The following is a 26637-nucleotide window of genomic DNA, read 5'->3' as shown; positions in this document are numbered from 1 at the left end:
GCGACTATGAGCCAGGTGCTTCAGGAGTTTATGAGGTAGATACTCTTAATATTATCCCCATAAAAAGGTTGAGGAATCTAAGGCTCAGAAAGGTTAAATCACCTGCCCAAGGTCAGGCAGCCAGAGGTAGCAACTGGAACCTAGGTCTCACTGGTTCCAGAGTTCATAGGCCCATTCTATGCCTATAGGCTCTGACCACCCACAAATGCCCTTCCTGCCAGTGTCACTGGTCCAGACTATTGAGTCTGGATAAATGCGTGGTGCAGGGCAGTGGTTCTCAGCTCTGGCTGCTCAGTGGAATCACCTGGGGACCTTTAAAAGTACTGACGCTTGGGTTCCACCCCCAGAAGTGCTGGTGCAATTTGTCTGGGGTGCAGCCTGGACACTGGGATTTTTAGAAGCTCCCTGGTGATCCCTATGAACAGCCAGGTTTGAGATTTGGATAATCACTGTGTGCTAGAAGCCTTCACAGTGATCATCCCATGTGATCCTTGCAAGAGCCCTGTGAGGAAGGCAGGCAGGCAGGCAGGCAGCAATGACCGTGTCCTGCTGATGAGGAAACAAGCTCAGAGAGGCTAAGGCTCATATAGTTAATAACATCTGGGGATGGAATCAGTTTGTTGACCTCCAGCTCTGAGTTCTCTGCCAAAGGTTACTGCTCTTCAGAGGTCTAATTGAGAGGGAAAAAGCAATGTCTCCAAGAACAGAAATGAGCAGCTTACTTTCTCTTGCAAGTTAAAAGTCATTTCTCACCCCCACTGTACACGTGGAGGAGGGGACAGTACTTGCCTCAGCCACAGGACCCAAAACGAGGCCAAGGGATCCCAGATAGGTGAGCAGTGGCCAACCCTCCCTGGCAGTGTACCATCGGCAGAAGTCAAGGCTGGGCCGGAGCAAGAAGGCCTGCAGTTCTCTGATACTGCTGCTTCCCACGCCCACGTTCCTGCAGTGGGTGGTGATCCTTGCTACCAGGCACCTGCTGGGAACTGGGCACAGCCGAAGGAAGTCAGGGACCCGTTACTGTACCAGGCAGTGAAGGTCCTGCTGCAGTCTCCAGAACCGCTCTCCCACCCCACCCCCACGCCCACTGCGCCCACGAGCCTGGTCTGGAGGGGAGGGGGCACTGTCCACCTTTGGGAGACCTGGGGGACGTCGCTGCTCACATCTAACGGGCGTCACTCCCCACAACTGGGGGACGTCAAGTGTTCCCAGTTGTGGGCAGTTGAGAGAGCACCGTCCACAGCTGGGGCCAGCAAAGCACCACTGTACGTATCTGGAAGGGCTGAGGCTCACCTCAGCCTTGAAGATGCCCCGGGGGGCGCCAGCAGCTTCAGGAAATGGCCTCAGGAAATGCGACTCCAGCACGGTAGAGGGCCCCTACCCACTCCAAACCCCTCAAAAACGCAACAATCCGAGGCATGCCTCAGGGCGCATCCGGGACATAACCAAACAGAGGGCGGCCACACCCCCAGGGAGAGGCCGGGTGGGGACAGTAGGGCGCAGCCCTCCCAGCCCAACCCCTCGGGGCAGGGTTGCCGCCGACGCTGCCCTCCAGGCAACCTGATCTTCGAGCCAGCCGGACCCACGGACCCACGCAAGGGAAAAGGGACGGCCCCGGGGTGGCGGGGCGGCCGTCGGAAGGCGCCCTCCACTCCGAATCCGTCTTCCAAGCCCCCCAACATGGCCCGGGGCGGCAGTCAGAACTGGAGTTCCGGGTACTCAGACTGCAGGCCAGAGGAACAGGCGACCGGGTGAGCCGGGAGGTCGCGCCGGGCCGGGGCGTCGGGGGTCCGGGCCGCTAACCCACCGCAGTGCCCCAGCCAGTCAGCTCCAGGCGCCGCCGGAACCTCCGCGAAGGTTCTGGGCCTTTGTGGCGTCACTGTCTCCTTGCGGAACCTTCCGCCGGCGCCGAATAAAACCCGCCGCGGAGGAGCCGGCGGCTCGAGTGCGGCGGGGCTGGGAGAGGAGGGTATCCTGGCGCAGGCGTCTGGCGCTCAAGTACCACCCGGACAAGAACCCGGATGAGGGCGAGAAGGTGCGGGCCGGGCTCGCGCGGGGCCCGCCGTCAATTATTCAGCCCGGAGCTCGGGGGCTGTGAATTATTGAAGGCGGCGGGGAACCCGAGCCGCGTTAGTTGGAGAGGCGGTCGCCAGGTGCCGCGTACCACGCCGCCGGGCCGGGCCGGGGCTGGGGGTGGTCCGAGGCGGAGGGGGCGCGGCGCGGTCAGTTAGAGGGCGCTTCGCCGAGCCCCAGCCTCGCCGGGCTGGGCATCTGGGCTGGTGCCGGGGCCCGAGGCGCCGGGACCCCTCGTGAGGCCCCGCGCAGCCCATTCATTCCTCCCTTCGCTCCACAAGGGCCCCTCCGAACGCCGGGGAGGGCCGGGACTGAAACGTGGGGGCCCAGTTCTCCTAGGGTTTGCGGGCATTCCTGTCGGAAAGGCAGCTAGCAAGCCGGGAAACTGAGGCACACGCGATCAGAAGAAGTTGTGTACTTGCTGGGGACGACCGGGGTTGAATTATTTTTGTGCTCATATTCCCTGTTGATGCATAAGCCCTAGAGGTGAGTTTCTTTGAGTTAGTACCTTGGACAAACCCGGTGTCCTTCTTGAGAATGGCCGACTGGATTTGTTCTGTGTGCCTGTCTCCTGCCTGATCAAGGTTGTCAGACATTGAATAATCACCTTTTCTTTATTAAACAGGGACATGGAGTTCTTTAACCTGACACATCATTTTATATGAACATTACAGGTTTCCTGTGACAAATGACCCGCAGTGGATCCTAAGTACCAATAATAATAGGCTGAAAAATGCTCTGCATCATAGAAGCCTAAATTAAACTTTTTCATCCAGTTCACAGGAAAAGAGTCAACCTGTTTTTTATGCCCAAGGAAGCTCATTACCCACCAGAATAGGTGATTAGAAAGATCAGGCATTGATCCTTGGGAAAGCTTGTTGGCCTTCCCACTCCTCCTTTGACTTCTTGCCATTTTCTTATAAAACTTGGGATATCCTAGATGGCTTTTGGGAGGTGGGGCTTTTGTGGTAGCTGATAGCAGTGACACCTGGGCCACTTTTGAAGCCATAGATTACCTGTCTAGCATTAGACTCGTGGAAACGAGTGTAGTATCAAAATACCTGTCTGTGTTAGCTTTTCCAAGCTGGAGAAACCTGCCTAAAGAAGGTTGGCTGGGTGGCAACAGTGAAAGGATATTTATATTTAGCCACAGGTGCCGAGTGTCGCTGTCACAAGTTTAAAATGCTTTCCTGGAAGACCATTTGTCTGTTACTCGTGTTCTTTCTCATCTATATTTAGGTGGCTTACTGTAGCTTTTAAAGTCACTGGCTTTCTACGTGGTGTTGGTGATTCATAGATGTGCTCCCTAAATTCACTGTAGGCTGTTTCTGTGAGTAGCCTTTAAGGAGAGCGCACCCAGGCTTCTAATTTCACGTTTCAGAGGCGGCTCATGGGAAAGCCTTCTGACCCTGGTTCAGGTCAGATCTCTCCAAGAGTAAGTCATGGCTGTGTGCCATTGGAGTGAGTCTGCTCTTGGTGTTCTGAAGCTTTTTTTAAATTGGACTTAACCTGTACTACATTTCTGTAGGTGTTGCCCTGCATATACCTGCCTGGGCAGAGGTGGTTGATTTGTTTTAAACTAATATTTATTTATAGCCAGATACTGAATTAGTGTCACTTAAGTGAGGCTCCTGAAGTGTCTGGCGGGTCCCTTTCAGCTTAGAGGTGGGGGGTTCTGTGATGTTCCAGGAATACTTTTCCCTTCCCACCTTCCATGAAGGGGATAAAACCCTTTAATTTAGTTCTCAGCTAAAACTTCTTCCGACCTCTGACCATAGGCTGAACCACTGGTCTAGTCCTCATCCTCATTTAATTATGATTCCTTGTTTGCTACCTGTATTCCATAGAAGCGAAAGGGTTTGAGGAGACTGGGGACACAATTTATAGAAACTGCTGTAAAGTTCCCTAGAAAGGATTCATTCATTCATTCACTCACCAGATACCTCCTTTTTGGTCCTGCTGTGTGCTAGGCACACTGCGTAGGCCTTTTCTTTTTTGTGCAAGTTTGTGTGTAGTTCTTGTCCACTTTATCTATTCATAGGTGGAACCTTTTAGTTTTTTTCCCCCAAGTTTGTCACTTTATTAATGTCTCTTCAAAAACAGACTGAGCCAGTCCGTTCCCCCTTGCTCCAGGGCAACTGAGAAGGCTATTAGGGTGTTGGTCTTTGTTTTGTGGCCTGTTGTCCTGTGTTGCTAAGCATTGGGCGGCCAGTGTTTGTTGTCAGGTGTTCTGTATGGAGTCTCTACTTTTCTGTAGCTGGTTTTCTGAAAGACACACGGGCAGCGGGTCAGTAAGCCAGTCCCTTTCAGGGGTCGTGATAGCGGGTATGTTCTTGGCTATTAACCCCAGCCAGCTTTTGAGATGAGTTTGGTCTTTTGGCCAATTTTACTGTAACTTTTTTTTTTTTTTTGCGGTACGCGGGCCTCTCACTGCTGTGGCCTCTCCCGTTGCGGAGCACAGGCTCCGGACGCGCAGGCTCAGCGGCCATGGCTCACGGGCCCAGCTGCTGCGCGGCATGTGGTATCTTCCCGGATCAGGGCACGAACCCGTGTTCCCTGCATCGGCAGGCGGACTCTCAACCACTGCGCCACCAGGGAAGCCCTACTGTAACTTTTAGTTTGAATAATAGATTTTTAAGTTAAAAAATCATAAAGGAGAGCATAACAGTGCAGAAAATTTCAGAATATTGAGGAAAACCCACCAAGTACACATCACTGTAACTGCTGTCCCTGTGTTTCTTTCCAGGCTTTCTCCAGGGTGACTGTGCTTGGTCATCCTGGCACACAGGGTTTTTTTTTTTTCCTCGCCACTGAATATTTTATAGTAAATACTTTCCCCAGTTGCTACATAGTCTCCAAAGCCATTTTTCCAGCTGCGTAATCTTATTAAAGGAACTGTGGCACATTACAGTCTGAAAGGTGAGCTGGTCAGAGTACTAGTCTCCAACTGTGAGATGGGTGAGGGTCTGGCAGGGACTGAATTAGACTCTGGAGTGCTGAGACCCCACCCCCACCCCCAGGGTAGTGGGAGTCCCGCCCCTTTGTGAGGTCTGGCCTCTGGTTGAATGCCCCAAGTGACAGGGCATTACTTTTCCTTTTTAGATTAATCATCCGTTCTGTTAAGTGCAAAAGTCTTTCAATTATCCAGAGTGTTTCTAATGGACATTCTCTTGAAGCATGTTTACCTAGTACAGACAGGCCCAGAGACTCCCTGGGGGCAGCCTGGCCTGGTTGTTTTCTGATCTTCCTTACCAGGCACCTAATCCCTACACCTTATTTTCCTTCTGTGGAAAGGAGTGGTGGTGAACGATACCTACTTCTTTACAGAAATGGTGGGAGAATCAACGCACCAAAAGACCTAACTACCTCGAGTATGATTCTGATGTCTCTAAGACAGTTTTTTAAATTACCCAGTTGTTAGCTGTTATTTATTAGCTATCATTTATTAGTTACTTATTAGATCTCTATCGGGGATCTGTAGTACAAGAGAAAAACTAGTGTCTGTCAGTTTCCATATTTGTAAATTCAAAGTACTTTTTTTTTCCTGTATGTTCTGGATTTTTTTTTTTCTTCCTAAACCATTCCCCTGGAGGGCGAAGACCCTATCTCACTTATTCATTTCTCAATTCCCAGAATTGAGCCATTCATATAACAAGTATTTACCAGGTACCTTCTACAGGCCAGACAGTGTTCTAGGTTTGGGGATATGGCAGTGGACAAAGCTGACCTAACCACCTGTCCTCATAGAGCTGCCACTGCAGTGGGGACACCATCCCAGCAGTAAGTGCTCTGGTATTGGAGAACAGCAAGGAGGCCAATGGCACACAAGCAGAATTGCGGGGAGCTGGAGGCAAAAGTGTCAGTTTGGGCTTGTAGACCAGAATAAGAACTGGCTTTTGCTCCAAGTGAGCCGGGCCCCTTGGAGGGCTTGGGGCAGAGGACTGACGTGATTGGCTGGCAAGTTCTGGCTGCTGTGCAGAGAACAGACTGAAAGCTGAGGTGAAGGCGGAAGATGGGAGTCCAGTGAGGAGGTCACTGTGGCTATCCAGGCCAAGGAGGGTGTCCTCCGCCAGGGCGGGCGTGGTGGTGGTAGTGGTGAGAAGGGATGGATTTTGGATATTTTATATGGTGTTTTGATTTTATGTTAAAAACTTCCATATATCTGCAGAAAAGGTGAGAGTGGTACAATGAACACCTGCTTTTCTTTCACCTACCTTCACTGATTATAAATAGGTCGTCACATTTGCTTTCCCTATATTATTATTATTTGCTAAAGCTTTTGAGGGTAAGTTGCATACATCATAACCTTTCAGCCCTAAATGTTTATCCTTGGGAAAGCAACATCCTTGTACATAACCACAGTACATTTATCAAATTTAAGAAGTTTAACATTGAGAAAAATATTCCCATTTTTCCAGTTGTTCCAGTGTCCTTTGTAGCAATTTTTTCCCCAGTGCAAGATCCAGTCCAGGATCCAATCCAGGGTCACACACTGCATTCAGTTTTCCTGTCTTTTAGTTTTGCAGAATATACTTCAGTTTGGGTTTTCTGATTCTTTTCTAACAGTTGGATTCCAGGATACATTTTTGGCAGGCATGTGACACATGGGGTGTTCTGTCTTAGGGTACTGGAGATGGACATTTGAAGGTAGCACCAGAAGGATTTGTTGACAGATAAGATGTGAGGGAGAGGAAATGAGGTTTTGGAATTGCCAATAAGTGAGCTATGGGGGAGACTATGGGAGGGGCAGGACTTTGGGGGGGAGATCAGGACAGATTTGCTCACAGTGTCTGCAGCCTGCATGTGGATGGATGCTCACAGGATGTCTGTAGTTGCATTTTATGCTAGTAACCTAGGAAAGCAGCCCTCATGTGCTTTATCCAGTTGTAGGTTAAGCCCTGGCCTGGTCTCACTATATCTTAGCTCCATTCTACTTCTTCCTGTCTGGTGCAGCCTGAGGAGGGAGAAACTCCTCCTTACTGCTCTGTATCCTTATTCTCTGCAGTGGCCCTGCCTCTCATCCCTTAGTAATGTTTGCCCTATGTATTCCACTCTACAAAGGGATTAAATGGAAAAGTCAGGTTTCAGATAACATATAGACCTGCTAGTTTGGGGGGTTGGGTGTAGAATCCCTCTGTCATTGCATTTATATGGTGGGTTTGCTTCATGAACAACTCAAACCTTCTCTTTTTAATCTCTCTTTTTTTCTTTTGAAGTTTAAGCTCATATCCCAGGCATATGAAGTGCTTTCAGATCCAAAGAAAAGGGACATTTATGACCAGGGCGGCGAGCAGGCAATTAAGGAAGGAGGCTCAGGCAGCCCCAGCTTCTCTTCCCCCATGGACATCTTTGACATGTTCTTTGGTGGCGGAGGACGGATGGCTAGAGAGAGAAGAGGTAACTGCTTTGAAAGACGTTAAGCAAGTTTTATAGTTTCCAAATTGTACGTGTTGCTGGAATCAGGACAGATCATGCCTTAAAAGGGTGTAGTTGTCATGTTTGGGGATCATTAGCTTTAGTTCATCGCTTGTTTAGTCTACCTGGAATCTCTTAGTGCATTTAGCAATTAATTGCCTGACACCTTCCCAACACCACATATAAAGGAGCAAATGGGGAATTCCCTGGTGATCCAGGGGTTAGGACTCGGTGCTTTCACTGCTGGGGCCTGTGTTCAGTCCCTGGTCAGGGAACTAAGATCCTGCAAATGGTGTGCCCCGCCCCCCCCCTCCCCGGCCCACCGCAAAAAAAAAGGAGCAAATGGCAGTGAGGAGAAAGGAGGAAGTTCAAGTTCATCTTGCCCTCTTTTTCTCTTTTGTTGGGGTCAGGTTCCATTTATGTTCCTAAGGGACATAAATGGCACCTCCTGTGGTTATTAGTGATACCTCTGCCGAGAGTGCTCTTCTCCCCTCCTGCACGCTTCCTCCCATGCCTCCTGACTTGGGCCAGGGCCCGCGGGCTCTATTTCTGGCTGGTGCTCTGCCATGTGCAGTGTGGCCTCATTTTCTCAGCCTGCTCAGGAGATTTTCTAGGTAACAAAATTTACCCCTTGATGTTTGAACATCTTTGTAAAAGAAACTACTTTGCCTGTCTCTTCAGAATGCATTAGGACTAGCGGCTTCATCCCCAGAGGTGAATTGAGAGACTTAGCTATTGGTGAAATGGCCCCAGGCCCCTGTTTTTGAGTTCTGGGTTTGTTCTTCCTAATTTTTCTATACCTCTTACCTCCTGCCAGGCTCTGGACTGTCACCTCTGTTACCAGTGGTCTCTAATAGCCCCCTTCCCCTGTCCTGCTTACGGTTGATCCTCTGCTTTGGACCTCAAAACCAGATAGATAACCAAGCTTATTAAAATCCTGGGTGAAATCAAGATAAGCTCTGCATTGAAGTTTAAGAAGGGTGGTTTGAGGTCAACAAGAGGCCCCTGGATAAATAAGGCTGTACTTGTTCTCACATTATAATTGACTTTGAGCTTTGAAAAGCTTGGCTGTCAATTCTGTGAATACAGTGTGCTGAAAATCACAAAGGGTTTATTAGGGAAAAATCCTTACCCTGTTTACTGGGTATGTTGCCTGCTCATATAATTGACAGTGTGGATGTGATTAAAACCTTGGGTATCCTCTTGCCTAGCTCTCTCACTGTCTTGAGATGAACAACTTCACGCCCTTAATTAAGTCATCTCTCAAAGTTGACAGCCAATAAACAAGGACAGCATCTCGGTGACTTCGAGAGCCCTATGGGCAGCAGAGAGGGACCTGATGCTGTGGGTCCTGACAGGCTGGTATGGTGCCAGAGCAGACAGACTCCCACCCTGAAGATGAAAGGCCCACTGTCCTGGATGCACAGACAAGATTTCCACAGATGAAAGAGTTCCCACTTAGCCACAAGACACAGAAGGGCTCAAAAATTAAAGGACGTTATGTTCAAGGAAGAGTTTCAGTTAAAGGTCCAGAGACTGACTTCGTGCATCATCTATAAGGAAAGGGCTCCTTTCATGGGGAGAACCTAGTTAACCAATCTCCTTGGTTAACATTGCCTTGGGTTTCCTCTTGATCTCTCATTCTCAGATTTGTTTTAGCAAATAAAGATGAAAGTCTTTGACATCTATAAATGATTGAATAATTAGCTCATAGCTAGAAAGGGTATTAGTTCTCATACTGGCAAAGGGCCAGAGGATGGGCCAGGTGTAACAGAAGCAAGCATTGCTTCCCACAGGGAAGGGAATGAATGACACAGGCACAGTTTGAGACTTCATACCACTATAAAGGTCATATGGGTAGTATTTAATACAGTGGTATATTTAATACAGTATTACTAATTGGTCTTTTTTTTCCCTCGGTAAGGCAAGAATGTTGTACATCAGTTGTCTGTAACTCTTGAAGATTTATATAATGGAGTCACAAAGAAATTGGCTCTCCAGAAAAATGTAATTTGTGAGAAATGTGAAGGTAAGAATTAATTTCTGAATGAGTCTCATAGTTCTGGTCCCTTAGATCTGGAAACAATTCTTACTGTTTTACAATTCAGAGAAAAATAATTTATCTTTTTAAATGTGAAGGTCAGAGATTGCAAACAGGTAGCCTGAGGGCCAAATCCATTTCATTTGGCCCTGTACATTTTTTATTTGGCCTGCACATTTATTTAATATGTTGACAATTATTTTAAAAATATAAAAATCAAGAATGGTTGACCCAACCTAGGGGTCAGCAGACTTTTGCTATAAAGGGCCAGACGATAGGTGTTTCTGGGCTTCGTGAGCCATGCAGTCCCTGTCGTAACTATTCAACTCTTATCGCAAAAGGAGCCATTGGGCTTCCCTGTAAAAAAAAAAAAAAAAAAAAAAAAGGAGCCATAGACCGTAAACAAGCAGATGACATACCTGTCCTTCCAATAAAGCTTTATTTACAAAACCAGTCAGCTGGCCATAGTTTGCTGTCCTTGATTTAAATGTAAATGTAATTAACGTAATTTTTTAAAATCTGATTTTTCAAGAAAAGTCAGATCTGGTGACTTGGTCACACATTGTCCCACAGAGAAGTGGCTGGGCTGGGTAGCCACCCTTGTGGACAGGGCTGTTTTCTCCAGTCTCCACTGGTCACACGTAGGCATGTGTGTTCTTCCACCCTGGGGTGGAAGAAAACACATTTGGTGAAGTTAAAGCGATGAATTTATCTTGGTATAGCCAAACCCTCAAATGTTTGCGCTTACATGTTAACATCTGGATATTGTCTGCTTGGCTAGAATCATCCAGGCTCTTCCACATGGCTTTTCATGATTGTAAATAGTCAGAATTCAAACCCCAGTGTCCAGTTTCATGGCTCATAATCCTTCTCTGGTGGCACCCAGCAGAGACGCTTCTAAGGGAAGAGCACAGCCTTGTTCCTGTCTCCCCACAGGCGTTGGTGGGAAGAAGGGATCTGTGGAGAAGTGCCCAGTGTGCAAGGGGCGAGGGATGCAGATTCACATCCAGCAGATCGGGCCGGGCATGGTGCAGCAGATCCAGACCGTGTGCATCGAGTGCAAGGGCCAGGGCGAGCGCATCAACCCCAAGGACCGCTGTGAAAGCTGCAGTGGTGCCAAGGTCATCCGAGAGAAGAAGATTATCGAGGTGCATGTGGAGAAAGGTGAGTCTGTGCAGCAGTAGCGCCCCATGCTGGTGGACTTGCATCTGAGGTGCTGATTGTGGGGCACAAGGGTTAGGTATCAGGGAAATGAGACACAGCACAACTGGTATTTAAATGCCGTTAGAGTGTGCCGTCAGTTCTTCCAATTCCCAGGGCATCTTCCATTGACCCTCCCTGGCTTTATTTCCATCCATGTCACCTGCCAAAGTTTTCTTGTTTACAAAACTTCTTTGTAAGGTTTTCCAATGCCCTGGAAGTCACTTAACCTTGATTTTGGTTAACTGCCCTCTCTTGCCCTTCTCAAACTATTACTTTAGAGTCACTGGGAGTGTTATTCCTGATGGCTTTTGTCACTCATTGGCCGTAAAAGCTTATCTAAGTCTTCATAGCTGTATGTCCCTTTTCTCCACACATTTCCCCTCGGTGGCAGCAGATTCTCCCAAATCCAGCACCTTCCTCCTGCTGTTCATTTTGCCTGGGGCCATCATTTTAGGGTCTTTTTCCCTCTTAGTTGTTCCCCCTGATCATTCTGTGGCTTCCTAATCCAGCAAATGTATTTAGGTGAGAGACCGAAGTACACAAATCAACACCCAAACCAGCACACACGTGGAGGGACCGAACACCATGCCTGTGTGCACAGAGACTTAGTAGAAGGCCCCCAGAGCCCAGTGCTGCTTGTGTGTCAAGAAGCAGGCGGTGACCTGCTCACAGTGCACTGTCAGCTGTGGCATCGCATGGCCAGGAGGGCGGGGAGTGTGCGGTGAACTTGCCATGTGGCGGCCTCGTTTCCCACTCTCCCTGCTGCACACTTGGCTGAGGAACCTCGTTATGCCGAGGAGAGGGAGGCCTCTTAGTCAGTGGTAATCCCAGCCCCAGGCCTGCACGAGGTTGGGGGGTTTGATGAATAAAGAACCCCCAAAGGGCTCTCTGTGAGCCTTCTTCAAAAGCTTTGTCAGAAGTATGGTTTTAAAGAGAAGTGGCTAATCAGAAAGGGATGATGTTTCATAGGTATGAAAGATGGGCAAAAGATACTGTTTCATGGAGAAGGAGATCAGGAGCCTGAGCTGGAGCCTGGTGATGTCATAATTGTGCTTGATCAGAAGGATCATAGTGTCTTTCAGAGACGAGGCCATGACTTGATCATGAAAATGAAAATTCAGCTTTCTGAAGCCCTTTGTGGCTTCAAGAAGATGATAAAAACACTGGATGATCGAGTCCTTATTATTACATCCAAACCAGGTAATGTTTCACATGTGTTTCGTTGTAGTTCTTCTGTATGTTTGGCATAATGATGCTGGCAGCTTAGCCTGGTTTCACATTCAAGGTTGACTTCTGTTGCACAAGTTAGTGTGACTTGATTTTCTCTAAATTTAAAGTCATCACTAGGGACTTTTGAGAATTTTATGAATTTCTTTTATAATCTCCATGAAAAAAATTCAGTTTTGGGGAAAGAGCCTCAAAACAGGAATCTTGGAGATCTAAGCTTCTACCTGGAACCTTCCAATTTAACTTAAATTTTTTTAAAAATTAACTTTTTTTTTTTTTTTTTTTTTTTTGCGGTACGCGGGCCTCTCACTGCCGTGGCCTCTCCCGTTGCGGAGCACAGGCTCCGGACGCGCAGGCTCAGCGGCCATGGCTCACGGGCCTAGCCGCTCCGCGGCATGTGGGATCTTCCCAGACCGGGGCACGAACCCATGTCCCCTGCATCGGCAGGCAGACTCTCAACCACTGCGCCACCAGGGAAGCCCTAAAAATTAACTTTTGTATAATAATACACACCTGATAATAGGTGGTGTTTTTCTATCAAATGGTGATCTGTGCTGATTCATCCATGTTTCTCTAGCCTCTGTGTTGTTGATTACATGTGAGAGACATTTTAAAATAGAATTTTCCTGAAGAAAAAAAAGACATCGCCTGCCAGCTTATCCTTGGCGGCTTCTAGAGAACCGCCCGTCTGCACACAGGCACAGGAGCTTGAGGGAGCTGCCTCTGGACCCAAAGGGTTCGCAAAGGCCTGAGAGCTCAGCCTGCCAGCACGTGTGTAGATGCCAGGCTCCCAGCTCCCAGGAGGGCTAGTGTTCACTGCAGTTGAGTCCATGCCTGGAAGGGGCTGTGAGGAGGCCAGGCAAATTGGAGAAGGGAGAGAGGCCAGGCTGGGGCCCTCAACTTGAAGCTGCCTCCGAATAGCACTTCAGGTCAGTTGTCCATGTCAAAGAGTGTCTGGACAGGTGCGGTGGTGGCTGAGCCACCCAGACATCCGTGACCCCATCACTGGCCGTGAGCAGTGCCGCTCTGGTCCCCTCGCTGGCCACAGGGTTAGGGAGTGACTTCTCCTGTGGGTATCTGAGGCTTAGGCTACAGGGATAGGCTCAGAGCTGGGATGGGAGGTAACCAGCCAATAAGCCTGTCCGAGGGCAGTGTAATTAAGACCCTAAGTCCAGTAGAGTGAGCCACCTTGCCTCCCCAGCCTCCATCCAGGGCTTTCCTGCCTCTGTGTCCATTTCTCTCTTCCCCTTTCTGGCCTGTTCTCTTTCTCTGCCACTTTCCTCTTTGGCTTTTTCTGTTTCCTCTTTTCTGGGTATAAGTGAAATGGAATTATATATCCAAGTCTTGATCAGAGGTCTGTTTTGGGTTTTTTTGCTTTTGTTTTTTACTTTTTATTTGGAAACAATTTCAGACTAACAAAAAGTTGTAAAAATAAAAACAGTATGAAGACCACGCATGTATGATTTGCCTATTGTTAAAATTTTACCCTGTTTGATTTTTCATTTCTGTGTTTGTGTATAGATATACTTAAGGATTGTGGAAAAGCACTGCAGTATAATGAAAATATGCATGAAAATTTTAAATACAGCACCTTCCTTTAGATTCCATTCTGTAAGCCTCCCAAGGTACCCAATTCCTCCCCTCACTTCTGTAGGAAAGTTTGGGGATCATAGTTCACACAAAGCCCTAGGCCACAGGCTGTGAGAGGGTTTGTGCCCAAGACCCCTGGTATCATGCCCAAGACCCCCAACATTGTCTCAGACCTGATTCCAGTCCTTCGGGGAGCATGAGCTGGGCAGCATCTTTGGGGTGCTGTGTAACTTCTTTGTGAAAGCTAGTCCTTGGCCAAGCTCCCTGGAGCAGGGGCCCCTGCCATGGGATTGGAACCCAGTGTTCCTTGCTGCCTCCCAGCTGATCCCAGCCACAGGGAGACTGGGAGCCAAGGACGAAAGAGAGGAAGTGAGCCCCAGAGGGAAGGAAGTCGTGAAACCCATTTCCTTGCTTAGTTATAAGGAAGGGCAGGGTGTCCAGAAAACCTTCTGCTGGAGATTTCTCTTGTGCTTTTTCTTTTTGCTCATTTATCTTGTTTTGAGTCCTTTCACCTCTTTTCTTGTTTTGGCTTATTTCTCTTTCCTTCATTTCCTCTTCTCTCATCTGCTACTGAAGTGCCTTCCTCGCCAGAGCCCTTTAGGCTGTCTTGAGCATGGCTGAGAATCAGGAGATTAAAGAAAAAAGTGCCTTAAGAGCTTCGCCAGGGTGTGATCCCCCTGACTGAAGGCAGATGTGTACCTCACGGAAGAGCTGGCTCATCATCTCTTTCCTTCTCTTACACGTGGTTGCCCACGCTTGGTCCCACAGTTTCCCTGCCCCGCGGTGAGTTAGAAGCAGAAGCCTGAGGAGTTGTGCTGAGAGCAACAAGAAGTGTGACACCTGACAGGGGCAAAGAGACAGAAAAGCTATTAAAAACAAAGCAAAGACCATAACAAGGCCAGCAGCCTGGGGCCATTTAGCTAATGGGCTCCTCCTGCAATCAGCAGCTCTGAGGGCCACGTGTGAGTCACAGCCCTGCACTGAATGACCCCCAAGGAGAGAGTCCTCCACACCCTTTATTTAAAAACTCCCATGAGATACTTTAAAAGATTTCCTCATGGGGCTTCCCTGGTGGTGCAGTGGTTGAGAGTCCGCGTGCCGATGCAGGGGACGCGAGTTTGTGCCCCGGTCCGGGAAGATCCCACATGCCGCGGAGCGGCTGGGCCCGTGAGCCATGGCCGCTGAACGTGCGTGTCCGGAGCCTGTGCTCCGCAATGGGAGAGGCCACAACAGTGAGAGCCCCGCCTACCGCAAAAAAACAAAAAAAAGATTTCCTCTTGAGATAGTTCATCCAGGGGAGTGGGATGCTGAATTAATGAGTGTTTGGGCTCCCCCCAACCATTTTTTATGAACATTTGTTTCTTTGTCCATTTTCATTACTGAGCTGAAGAACATACTTTTTAAAGAGACCCTTTTATCCCTTTTCTTTTCATGTTTGGAAGGAAATGATATTTTTAGATTTGGGGGCGAACCAAGAGCTCTGGGGGGACTAAACTCCCACAATGCCTTTTGAAAAAGTGTAGAATTAAGATCCAGCAAGTGCAAGCCAGACCAGCTGCAGCCCACCAGCTCATGGAGACTGCCTGTGGCCGGAGCCACCTTGTGAGCCCCCCACCCAGAAGGCTGGCTCTCCTGCCAGGTGGGATCTGGCTGGACTCTTTGAGGCCCATTCCTGCTCCAAGCTCTGCTTGAGTCTGTGAGGAGCACACTCTCCTCCCACTCATGGGAAGGTTGTAGTGACAGCCTGACGCAAGAGGCAGGCTGACAGGTATCACCCCTGTTTACCCGGACTGAGGTTGACTCCCAGTTCACTTTTTTAAACCAACCTTATGATGGAGGCTTCAGCCCGCTCCTCCTTGGATACACTGCAGGAGCCCAGTGCGTGGGTCAGAGAGGGTTCCACTCCCGCCCCTCTCCCTCTCATCCCCCTCACCCAGCCGGTTCCTCTGACAGGCATCATTCTGGTCGGGACCAGCTTTTTAGTCAGATGCCCTGTGACCCCTGCCTTTGCCTGCTGCTGTGGGGGTGATGGTGTCTGCCCCAGGCTCTCCCAACACGGGGACTGACCTCTCCAGGCTGCCCTCCATCTTCATGTTTCATAAGTAAACCTTCTCTGCGGCAGGTGAGGTGGTAAAGCACGGGGACCTGAAATGTGTGCGTAATGAAGGAATGCCAATCTACAAAGCACCCCTGGAGAAAGGGGCTCTGATCATACAGTTTTTAGTAAGTGCATGTGTTTTATTCTCATGGGACATATAATTAAATGCCTTAATTGGGAAGGGAAGAAACAACTGCTCTTTCCCACCTCACCCTTTACAGGTTATTTTTCCTGAAAAACACTGGCTGTCTCAAGACAACCTTCTCCAGCTGGAAGCTCTGCTCCCTCCTCGACAGAAAGTCAGGATTACAGATGACATGGATCAGGTGGAGCTGAAGGAGTTTAATCCCAATGAGCAGAACTGGCGCCAGCACAGGGAGGCCTACGAGGAGGATGATGACGGGCCCCGGGCCGGAGTGCAGTGCCAGACGGCATGACGTGGCCTGGTGCAGCGTGGCCCGGCCGGACTAGCATGTGATGAATGTAAAGTTGGCACAATGAAAATGGCATCGCTTTAATGGCCTCGTGTTTGGGGTGTCCTGTGTATGTGTTCAGCATTCTCAACTGCTGAGTGTCCTTTTGGTTTTTCTTTTTTTTTCTTTTGGTTGTAACTTAAGTTATAGCTTAATTTATATTTAAATGTTTTAAGTGTAAATCACTCTAGTCTGCTTATGGAATCTGTTTATTTACATTTTCAGGATATTTTTGAGATGCCAGTGACCGCACTGACACTTTGTGCTTCTAGTGGCTTTGCCATAGTTCAGTTCCACCAATAAAGCACAGCCCAGACGACAGCACTCAGTCCCCTAGCAAACCTCCAGGCATGAAGTGGGTGACCTGGCCCAAGTCTAGCTCTGCGGTTTCTTCCCCTCCCCACCTCCCTCATGATGGCAAAGTTACTGAGGGTATGATCTCAGGGCTGCTCATGTGACATTTCTGAATCTAGATTCTAGATGCTTCTCCTCAAGAATAAAAGCACATCTGTGGGTTGGGCTTGGCTGCAGTGCCTGGTTCACGCTGAGTGGGCTTCAGGGCCAACTTGGTTCCTACTGTCCTGTGCCCTTGAATGCTTGGAATGGGGTGTGTGTCTGATCCTCTCTCTTGGAAGCTTCCTGAACCTTCCAGGCCTTGCGGTGAGGACAAACCAGTGTTTTAAATGAAACGCTGATAAAACTGTTTGCCTGCGCCCCCCGCACCTTGTTTTTTGTTGTTTTATTTTCTGTTGACAGCCTTTGCAGTGCTCTCCCACCAAAGTGCTTACTTGTAAAGATAACGAAACCATCCATGTCCGCAGCAGCCTCAGTGCAACGGAATCCACGGGAGATGCTGGTGGTTCAGCCCTGTGGCACAGCCAGCTTCCCTGTCTGACCGGTGATCCTGGACGACTTGAGGGTCTGGAAAGGCACCACCTCATTCTCCCAGATTGAACTCCCTTCCAAAGGATGGTTCCTCTCCTTGCACAGCCATATCACAAAGGGCTTCCTGCTCAAGGGAGAACGTTTTAGTGAGAACTGAAGTTCTACTCTGGACCGCAGTCTGTGTGGACTACCACTGTAAATGACAACTTCTTGGGAGGGATATTATTCATTAACTCCTGGCAGGTAGACTACAATTTAAATTTAGGGTTACCTCAACCTTTAGCCATTACTGCTCCTTTCCTTCCCACAACAGTCATGAAGAAAAACTCCTGCCTTCCAAGCTGCTGGGTTAAAGCAGAGGCCACTTTTCAGATCCACCCTTATTGGTTATACAGTATCTGAGAGTTTGACTCAGACCAGGGACCTCCCCAGGAGGGCCAAAGGGTAGATGAGACCCATGGCAGGTAGGTCCAATGGATGGACCAGGCTCCAGCTGGCTAGTGGGTGGGCATAATTTGCTCAAAATAGGTATAGAAAGAGCCCACCTGTCCCACGTTGACCCTCAGTCAGGAAAGACATAAAACCTATTCTTCCAACTAAGCCTATATGACAATCAATTGACGAATGGACCACAACTCCAGGGTGTTGTTTCTGTGCTGTGACTTCCTAATAAATTATTGCTAGAAAACTGTCTAGTTGATGATGAGGCAAAGTTACATTCAGCTCCTTGTCATGTAGAGAATTTGGAGGGTGTTGCTTAAAATTTATTCCACCTGTATATTTGTCACTTTAAAATTAAAATTGAGCTGGTATGAGAGACAGATGGTTTTGTTTGCTTGTTTTTTCATTTTCTCGAGCTCCAGTGACCAGTCCTAAGTGCCAGTTTGCCTCATATTGGTTGATATAACGAAATGAAGTTTCCACTCTCACGGAGCTTATATTTTGGGGGTGGGGATAAATACAAACATCACGCAATGATGACTGCAGTGAAGAAAGAGTAATGGGAAAGGGACCAGGGGAAGGCCTCTACTGGGAGCTGACCCCTGAGCAGCTACCTGAAAGCAGTGAGACCTCTAAAGGTCTGAGGAAGAAACATTCTAGGCAGAGGAAATGGCCAGGGCTGTGTGGTTACAGGAAGGTGAACGAGGCAAAGAGGCAGGAGAGAGAAGCGAGGGGCTACCTAAAGAGCATGGGCTTGATTCTAAGGGTTATGGGGAGTTTGGAAGAAAAGCACAGGACCTGACATGAATCATATGAAGTTATGATCAGTAAAAAGCAACAAACTTTGGAGGGTTAGCTACTTACACCTTTCCCATTACACGAAGACCATGTCTCAAGTGGGCCGCTGAGGAGAAAACTGAGGTACATGTACCTCCAGGCAAGAGGTCAACCAGAGTAAGTACAGGTTTGAGCCTGTAGTCACTGTTAAGGCAGTAATACCCACCCAGCAAGTTACAGCTTCTCTAAAATTAATAGGGTGAAAAAGAGTGTGACGGGACATTTTTTAATCTATCAAATAGAAGAATGCCCAGAGGACTACAGAATGTTCCCACCCAGTCACGTATCCTGTTTCCTTCAGGATCCCATTCTGAAATAGATTAGCTTTTCTCTTACAGCTTCTGCATGACTCATTCCTTGGAAGAGTGAGCCTGAATTTCTGTACTGGAAAGTTCAGTAAGTGCCTGGATGTATTCATTTCTGAGGCAGACACTCGGTTTCACATAAGGATGCTGATTCCTCTCGCTGTTCTACCAGTAACAGGGCAAATGAAAACGAAGCGTGTTCAAGAACATGGGTGTTTGCATTAAGAACACTTTATGTTACAGTATGAATGGCATTTCCAATAAAACATGAAAAGATTTATACTGTATCTACAAAATTTAAGTGTTTGCTACAATAAATGCTATATTTCTTTTAAACAAGCTAGAAAGGTAAGGAATGTCATGATCAATCTATACATTCTTTCTGCAGCATTAGCCTGGAAGATTGATGTTTAAATTGGACAATCGTAGATGTGAATTTCCTGATCATCTCCGACAGACACAATCTTTGAGCCATTTCCATTGTATTTTACTCCCCAGACCTGTAAATAAAAAGAAAAAAAAATTCCACTAACACCTTTATTCTTTATGAATGAACATCCTTACTCTATTCTCATTATACTGAATCTAGAAAAACACTGAGATGAGGATGTTCTCGTGCTTTCTGCCTTTCCTCTAACCAGGGATCTTCTATTACTACTGTTTGATTATCATTCCACTCACCTCCCAACTCAAGAAAATTTCATTTCTAAACACAGATCAAGATATCTACAAACCTTTCAAAGATTCACAATCTAGGAAGTGACCTAATGCTGTGAAGATGGAACCCACAAGGGACCAGCATGTGGTCTCATTTGTGTTTCCAGGAAGGAAAAGGCCCAACTACCCTGAGGTCGCTGCCTACGGGGATCACTGCGAACTGTGCTCCTCACCTACCTCCTCGGGCTCGGGCTCGCCCCCACCACCGTCAGTACTTCTCACTCTCTTATTAGAGGCCTATGAAACCTGCCTGTCCCTAGGAGCTAGATAACTTGGCCTCACACGTCATTGCTTTCATTTGCTATGTACTGAATTAACAGAATCACACCTCCTTCCCAGACAACTGATGTGGCAGGAGTTTTATCAGGTCAGCCTGTCACCCTACCTACCCCTTAGTTGGGTGTTCTAGCCCTGATTTCAGTGCTGTGATTGGGCCAGGTGATGGCCTCATTTCCACTCCAAACGTCTTCCTCTGAGGAAAGCACCACACACTGACCTTCACCTGCCAAGCAACACAGCCAGCCAGGTCTTACTCCCTGAGTTAAATGTTTAAATCCAGTAGTGGAATGTCAAAATTAAACCCCCTCAACTTTGTTGGCAACAATTTAAGATTAAATGTAAAAAAGCATGAACAACTGTTAACTTTAAGCTGCATTCCAAAGAGATTCTATGAGATTGCCATAAGAGCATTTAAAATATCTTAAAAGACAACTTTATACTGCCATGGGTATTTTATTTTATGTATTTATTTTTTTTTGCGGTACGCGGGCCTCTCACTGTTGTGGCCTCTCCCGTTGCGGAGCACAGGCTCTGGACGCACAGGCTCAGCGGCCATGGCTCACGGGCCTAGCCGCTCCGCCGCATGGGGGATCTTCCCAGACCGGGGCACGAACCCGTGTCCCCTGCATCGGCAGGCGGACTCTCAACCACTGCCCCACCAGGGAAGCCCCGGGTATTTTATGTTTTATACTACTTCCCCAAGACCCTTGCTATTCAAAGTGGTTGGAACCAGCAATGCGAGCCTCACCTGGAGCTTGTGACAAACACAAAAACTCAGGCCCAGGCCAGACCCACTGAGTCAGCATCTGCATTGTTACCAGGTCCCCAGGGGATTCCTGTGTACATTAAAGACGGAGAAGCCCTGCACTAGAATGCCTTTATCATTTCACATTCATCTTGGAAAGATAAGACTCCTATGAAAACAAAGCCTCTTCTCCCTAATTTAAAGACTGAAACAAAAGTTAGTAATATCACTAACTTCAAACAACCTGTAAGAATTTCTGGCTTCAAGTATATTCAAAGAAAAAAAAATCACTTCACTTCTTTGGGCTACTCCAAAAGAGAAAAGTGATGGCTGTGGAATGGAATGGAAGCTTCTGAGGAAGCAGGTTCTTCTTGAGCCAGCCATGGCCCAGCTGTACCCAGAAAAGGGCCCAGGCACGCCCCAGGCACCAGCTGCAGCATGTTTCAAAGAAGGCGTTTAAAGGCTGTTGGCTAGTACCCGTTTTCTGGCCTACACAGGGACATGTCATGCCTTGTAGGTTGCTAGGCTGACAGCACGTCCTGGGCCTCTGCACCCCAGAGTGCGCACAGGAACACGGGCTGGATGGACATCCAAGCAATCAGAGTAGCTCAGCCCCAAGGGTCGACTGGTCTTGACAACCCAAGCAGCAAGGTTAGGAAAAGGAATGAGTTTTGGCACAGTGGTCAGACAATGCTAGCAATCCAAAGGAATTTGAATGTTAATTATGCCATACCTGATCCTGGTGATCAAAGAAGGTGTGAACACAAGTCCTCGTTCCAACATCCCAAACTTTTACACTTTTGTCAGATGAGCTATTTTAAAAAAGGGAACATTAGTATCAGAAAAGTTCTCAGACTGGTTTGAAGTTGGAAAGAACCTGATCAAAAATCCCACACTCCTTCACTCAGCCTACCTAGAGGCCCCCTTGGTGCCTGGGTACACAAGTGGCCATCCAGGGCCCCAAAAGGTGGCCAAGGATGTTGGCATCACTGGTTGGCTTTCCCCTCTCACAGAGCAGCTATTTCCCTGAACTTCTCATCTGCCTGGCCCTCATATTAAATGTTCTCATCAGGAGTCTCGGATGAGAGTCCTATATCCGGATGGGAGGGAGGCCCGTGAAAGCTTCAAAATAAAGGTTCTCAGAGGCTTCTGTAAACCTCTGTGCAATGCTATTAAGCCATCCATCTCCTGTTTTTCAACTGTCTTGGCCATCCTGGGCCTAAACAACATCGGGGTCTCAAAGCACAACATTTTAAGAACAGATTTTCATATCTGAAGTTACTACTATAACACAGGTATCCCTTAAGTAACTGTAGGTAGAAGCCTAGATTTATAAGGAAGAACTAAGAGCTGAACTGTTCAAAAGAATCCACTTTTGTTCCAGCTAAGGACAATTAACTTCACAATTTAAAAAACACTGCAGAAAACAAAGGCTATCTGAATTAAAAAAGGGTCTTCAAATTTTAAGGCAATTCATACAAGATGACCATCTTCATCTTCCTAACATTTTAGAAACTGATAAGAATCATAAGTACCTGGAAACAAAGTGTGTGTCATCAGGACAAAATGCAACGTTCAGCACCCAGGATGCGTGGCCACTCAAAGTGCCAGCCAAGTTAGCGTGCTGTCTGAAATGGGAGTTTCAAATAAAATGGAGAGGTTAGCTTCTGGAATACAATCACTGAAATGGAAGGTATACTCTTAATTGCCCGTTTAATTGGACCAAATCTGCTATCCTTATAATCACCACGGTATTAGTTTAAAAATTCCCTTTTCAATGAAGTAGCATCACACACTGCAGAAACGAAATTTTCAACAGCATTAACCCCAAATATGTCAATGTCACCAAGAGCCAAAAATAAAATCCCGAACAAGCAGAGCTTAAAAAGCTCAAAATGAAGACGGCTCAGCAAGCCAACTCCTAAGATGAGGAAACAGAACCAGCAGGGGCAAGTAGGCCATCTCAGGGCAGTTGCAGGTTCTGACCCCTGCCCACCCAGTACCCTTTCCACATAGGGCCAGTGCCTTGTGTCTAAGGAATGTTTCAAGATGTACTCTTTACAACAGATGTGGCTTGGATAGACCATTTTTAAGCTAACCAAGAACAAGACAGGTCTAATTACTACAGTCATTTTCACTTTTTAAAAAAGTGAAATGAAATCACTTATGGCTGGAAAACAATCCTAAGACCCGACTGAGGCCAGCAGTTTCACCTCTGAACCCAGAAGAGTAGAGCAAACCTCAGTTAGGTACGAGGAGGAGAGGTGGCCTCAGCTTGGGCTTGTTGCCTGCATTATGGGGACACTGATCCGCGCTACCTCACCGGTTGTTGGGCGGATGATGGAATTGTAGCACTGAAGGCCTTATTAAAGAAAACTGGATACTTAAGGAATTGCTGTTATTTATATTGGCTCTGCTACTGACAGGCAAGCACAGTTTGAGAGAGGCATCTTCCCCCCAGACCCTAGCACCCTCATTCAGCTCTAATTCCAGAAGCTTCAGTTCTAATTCCATGTCTCTTTGACAACTTTTCGTCCTCCAAAAGCCCCCAAGTTTAAACTCCCGAAAAACTCTCACAGGCCCATAAAAGGACATGCACGTGGATGATCATGGTTGTGGCACCCGTCGTTGGGAAGAAGTGTAACGTATGCACCCAGTGGATTAGAATGCTACCTTTGGAAGCCAGGAACCAGAGGCACACTGATTGCAGTACTGAGTCAAAGCATCACACACACATCAAACACCGTATAGGGGTGACCTCAGGGGTGAAAAGGAGTGGGGACTGAGAAAGACAGGGGGAAACAACAAGAGAAAGGGCCCTTGCACAGGCTTCCAATGAAACAGAGCCGTGAACTGAAGATTAACTCACTTCTATACCTGTGGTCAAAAACCAACAACAAAAAAGCTCCCTCATCTAGACCTGCTGCAAGCTGGCTTTATGAACTGACAGTTCCCTAACTAGGGCAGAGAAGTACCTTCTAGAACACCCCTAGAAAATGGATGTTCTAATTGTTTACCATCACTCCAAGCCAGCCACAGCCCATGGCTCCATCTCCTCAACTGAACACTACTTACCTACCCAAAAGAATTTAAAATCACAACAGACAGGATGCCTGAAAAAAAGTAGCAAGTATGTGATCCTAGTAGGTAACCCATGCACGTCTTCCTCCATAACATTCTAAGCTCAAAGCAGGGACGCTGACAGGGGAGGAATAACTGGGGAGACTGAGAGTCTGACAGGACCTGAACACAAGTCTTTCCTAGACCCAGAGAGGGAGCAGCATACTTGCTAGGGCTCCTCCTAATGATAAGAGGCAAAACAGGCATTGGTATTAAGTGAGAAGCCTTGAATCCCAACAGGTAACTTACACATCATAGATCTTGATGTAGCCATCATCTGAAGCAGTGACAAGGAGCTGCGAATCCGGGGAAAAAGTCAAGGAGCGAATGGGCATAGCGTGGCCTGAAATTCACAAAGACGCTTGTTAACTAATACAGTTTCCACTAACTATGTCACTTTTAATGACTGTAAGTCACTGAGTTGCACTGCCCAGGTGCTTCAGTCAGAGAGGGTACTGACTGGACTCTTCCTTTTAATGCTCTAGAAACATGCACATAACCCAGGCCCCTCCTGCTGGAGCCATTTCTCCTCAGATCCCTTCCTTGACCAACTGGACCTCAGCACACATTGCTTAGAAGAAACTCCTCTGCCACAGATATGGCCAAACATGGAAATATGCATCGTTTCTGATTTGCAAGGTTGAACAAATAGGATGCTATTTCCCTACCAAATCCTTTGTTGTAGGGTAAAGGATACACTGAAGAGGTAATATATTCTCTTGGTTAGAATTCAGAATAGTACAAAAGAATACAGAGTAGAAGTCGCCCTCCAACCCTTCCCCTGTTCTAGTACCCAGTTCTCCTGCCCAGAGGTCATCAGTGCAAAGGGTAGGCACAGCACTTTCATCTACCTTCAAATTACTGACAAAAAGCAGTTATTTTCTAATCACAAAGTTCTTGAGAACCAAACATGACAGAAATAAGACACTCATATAGCTAGGATATATTAACACATAAATAAAAAGGCCTGTTCACCAAAAAAAGCATTTAACACTGGTACAAGAGCTAACATGTCTAGGTTATAACTAGTGACAAAACTGAACCTTAGAGGCATTTGAGATCTCCAACTGAGATTGATGTTTTGCAAATCTAATGCTCATTTGCCATTTAGCAGCATTTTAATGAAAGAATACGTCTTCCTTTGTGATCTGATAACCCAGTTTGCACAAAATAAACGATGAACCACACCTTCCAGCGTGTGCAGAAGTTTCCCGGTTGCAATATCAAAAATATTGATGATTCCGTCTATGGCTCCACTGGCCAGATACTTCCCATCAGGACTCTGCGCAGAGAACATAGTGAGATCATTTGAAGCTCCATATTGTTAAGCCATCCCCACCAAACACAAGCAATCTGCTGGCTGCAGGTCTAACCGGCTGACTGGCAAACCATGCCAGTAGCTGCCTGACAAGAGCAATGCAGAACGCTTACCAAGGAATACAATGGGCTAGAAGAGTAAACTGAAAGAATCAGAGAGAAAAAATGAGCAACGTTTCCTTACATATGCAATACTAAGAATGAATTTTCCTCTTGTGTCCAAAGAATATTCCTTTTTCCCACTTTCCACACCAAAAATGTTCACTTTCCCCACATGAGTTCCTGTGGCCAGATACTGGGAATCAGGAGAAAAGGCCAAAGTCCAGGCATCCACTGAACAGAAAAAAGAAGGGAAAAAACTCTAGTGAGAAAAGACGTGACTTTAACTTTAAAAACGTTGTGAAGATATTAATTCTATAACAATTTAGTTTAAGGGCGTCTTAAATTTTTACTAAAAATGTAGATAGACAGGACAATACCAAGTGTTAGCAAGGATGTGGAGAAACCAAAATCCTCATACACTGGTAGGAAAATAAAATGGTACAGCTACTCTGAAAAACGGTTTGACACTTTAAGTAAAAACACTTACCATGATACCCAGCAGTTCCACTCAGAAATGAAAACACATGTCCACGCACAGACTTGTACCTGAATGCTCATAGCAGCATTACTCAGAATATTAAAAAACTGGAGAGAATCGAAATGTCCATCAACTGGTAAATGGATGAACAAAACGGGGAATATCCCATAATGGAATATTCACTGCTCAGCAATAAAAAGGAACCAACTACTGATACATGCTACAACACGGATGAACCTCAAAAACATTATGCTAAAGAAAGAATGAAGATGTATAAGACAATACGATTTCACTTCTGTGAAATTTTTCAAAAAGGCAAAACTATAGGGACAGAAAGCCGATCAGTGGTTGCCTGAGGCTGAGGGTGGGAGCACAGATTAACTATAAATGGGCATGAGGGAACTTCTGTGGGGCATGGAAGTGTTCTAAAACCGAATTAGAGTGGTGGCTGCACAACTGAGGAAATTTACTAAAACTTGTTAAACTGTATACTTACAATGGGTTAATTTCAGAGTGCAATTATAGAGGTGAAAGTCTACCTCAATAAAACTGTAAGTAAATGAAAAGGTACCAGAAATACTCATATAAAACTGTAATATGACAAAGTATTTACCACAAATTAACAGAGAATAAGGACTGGGAAGAGGTACTGCTTGTTTAAAAAAAAATCAGCTAGTTTTTAAGTTATACCACACAGCCTAATTTCAAGCATTCTATTCAAATGTTATTTGTGTATCACAGTGCTTCTGTGTAAAAGTCTCCAGACTCATGGGCAGCCTGGATAAACACATGTGCTTTATATTTCCATCTGGACCACTGATAATATTTTAGCATTTCTTTTCTCAGCTACATGGGAACCTCTTCATAGGCAACCCCAAAGAGCTTTGGGAGCTTCTGGGGTCAGAGCCTAGAGGCCAAGGAATAATCTAGTTGTCCAGTGCTAGTCTAGGTCCCTTTGCCCATACCCACTCTTATATGGGAATGTACCCTAAGTCCTGCCCCTCCTGCACCTGCCCAGAAACAGTGCTTGTTAGATCAAAGGGAGAGGAGAGAAAGGCTCCTTCCCATGTCACTCTCCTTATTCCTGGGGCAGGGCTCAAAGAGGTCATGCCCTTCTCAGCCCAGGGGAGAGTGAAGGCCTCTCTGAGCTTAACTCATGGTAGACAGGGGCTCCTAGCACAGATGGGTCAGCACCATTTTCCAGGGTGAGTTTTAAAATAAAAATCTCTCACAAATTTTTTTTTTTTTTTTTTTTTGGTATGCGGGCCTCTCCCTGTTGTGGCCTCTCCTG

The 26637-nt window shown here is 47.0% G+C and overlaps 2 protein-coding genes across 6 annotated transcripts in view; one reads left to right on the top strand and one right to left on the bottom strand.

The window, feature by feature from the left end:
• The first annotated feature begins 1987 nt into the window (after positions 1–1987).
• On the top strand, positions 1988–17826 carry DNAJA4 (DnaJ heat shock protein family (Hsp40) member A4). 3 transcript variants are annotated; one of them, XM_024754295.1, is made up of 7 exons: positions 2069–2559; positions 7290–7470; positions 9413–9517; positions 10466–10693; positions 11702–11932; positions 15672–15772; positions 15869–17826. In XM_024754295.1, exons 2-7 carry the CDS (start codon positions 7413–7415, stop codon positions 16082–16084), a joined length of 939 nt encoding a protein of 312 aa, XP_024610063.1. In that variant the 5' UTR covers positions 2069–2559; positions 7290–7412; the 3' UTR covers positions 16085–17826. The 3 variants fall into 3 exon arrangements, with proteins under 3 accessions (XP_024610064.1, XP_024610063.1, XP_024610062.1); XM_024754296.1 differs by lacking the exons at positions 2069–2559; positions 7290–7470 and adding an exon at positions 1988–2035; XM_024754294.1 differs by lacking the exon at positions 2069–2559 and having other exon boundaries at positions 4632–7470.
• The window catches only part of SKIC8 (SKI8 subunit of superkiller complex), a 19894-nt gene continuing 9481 nt past the window's right edge, over positions 16225–26637 (bottom strand). For all 3 annotated transcript variants that reach the window (XM_024754298.1, XM_024754300.1, XM_024754299.1), the window contains exons 6-12: positions 24951–25099; positions 24638–24731; positions 23699–23792; positions 21865–21957; positions 21063–21141; positions 18311–19088; positions 16225–17129 (exon numbers count right to left, since the gene is read on the bottom strand). In XM_024754298.1, coding sequence (XP_024610066.1) covers positions 18999–19088; positions 21063–21141; positions 21865–21957; positions 23699–23792; positions 24638–24731; positions 24951–25099 — 599 coding nt within the window. In that variant the 3' untranslated portion in view covers positions 16225–17129; positions 18311–18998. The remainder of the gene's footprint in view (positions 17130–18310; positions 19089–21062; positions 21142–21864; positions 21958–23698; positions 23793–24637; positions 24732–24950; positions 25100–26637) is intronic.

Source organism: Neophocaena asiaeorientalis, unplaced genomic scaffold (genome assembly GCF_003031525.2).
Source record: "Neophocaena asiaeorientalis asiaeorientalis breed wild unplaced genomic scaffold, Neophocaena_asiaeorientalis_V1.1 scaffold743, whole genome shotgun sequence".
NCBI lineage: Eukaryota > Metazoa > Chordata > Mammalia > Artiodactyla > Phocoenidae > Neophocaena > Neophocaena asiaeorientalis.
Note: the sequence above shows the minus strand (reverse complement) of the source record. Positions and strands in the feature narration are given on the sequence as shown.

Bases quoted from the DNA above. Each gene is read 5' to 3' on its own strand.
- DNAJA4 (XM_024754294.1), top strand. From the start codon at position 7,224: ATGGTGGGTTTGCTTCATGAACAACTCAAACCTTCTCTTTTTAATCTC. The intron at 9,518-10,465 runs GTAAGAATTAAT...GTCTCCCCACAG, and splicing joins AATTTGTGAGAAATGTGAAG to GCGTTGGTGGGAAGAAGGGA. The intron at 11,933-15,671 runs GTAATGTTTCAC...TCTCTGCGGCAG, and splicing joins TATTATTACATCCAAACCAG to GTGAGGTGGTAAAGCACGGG.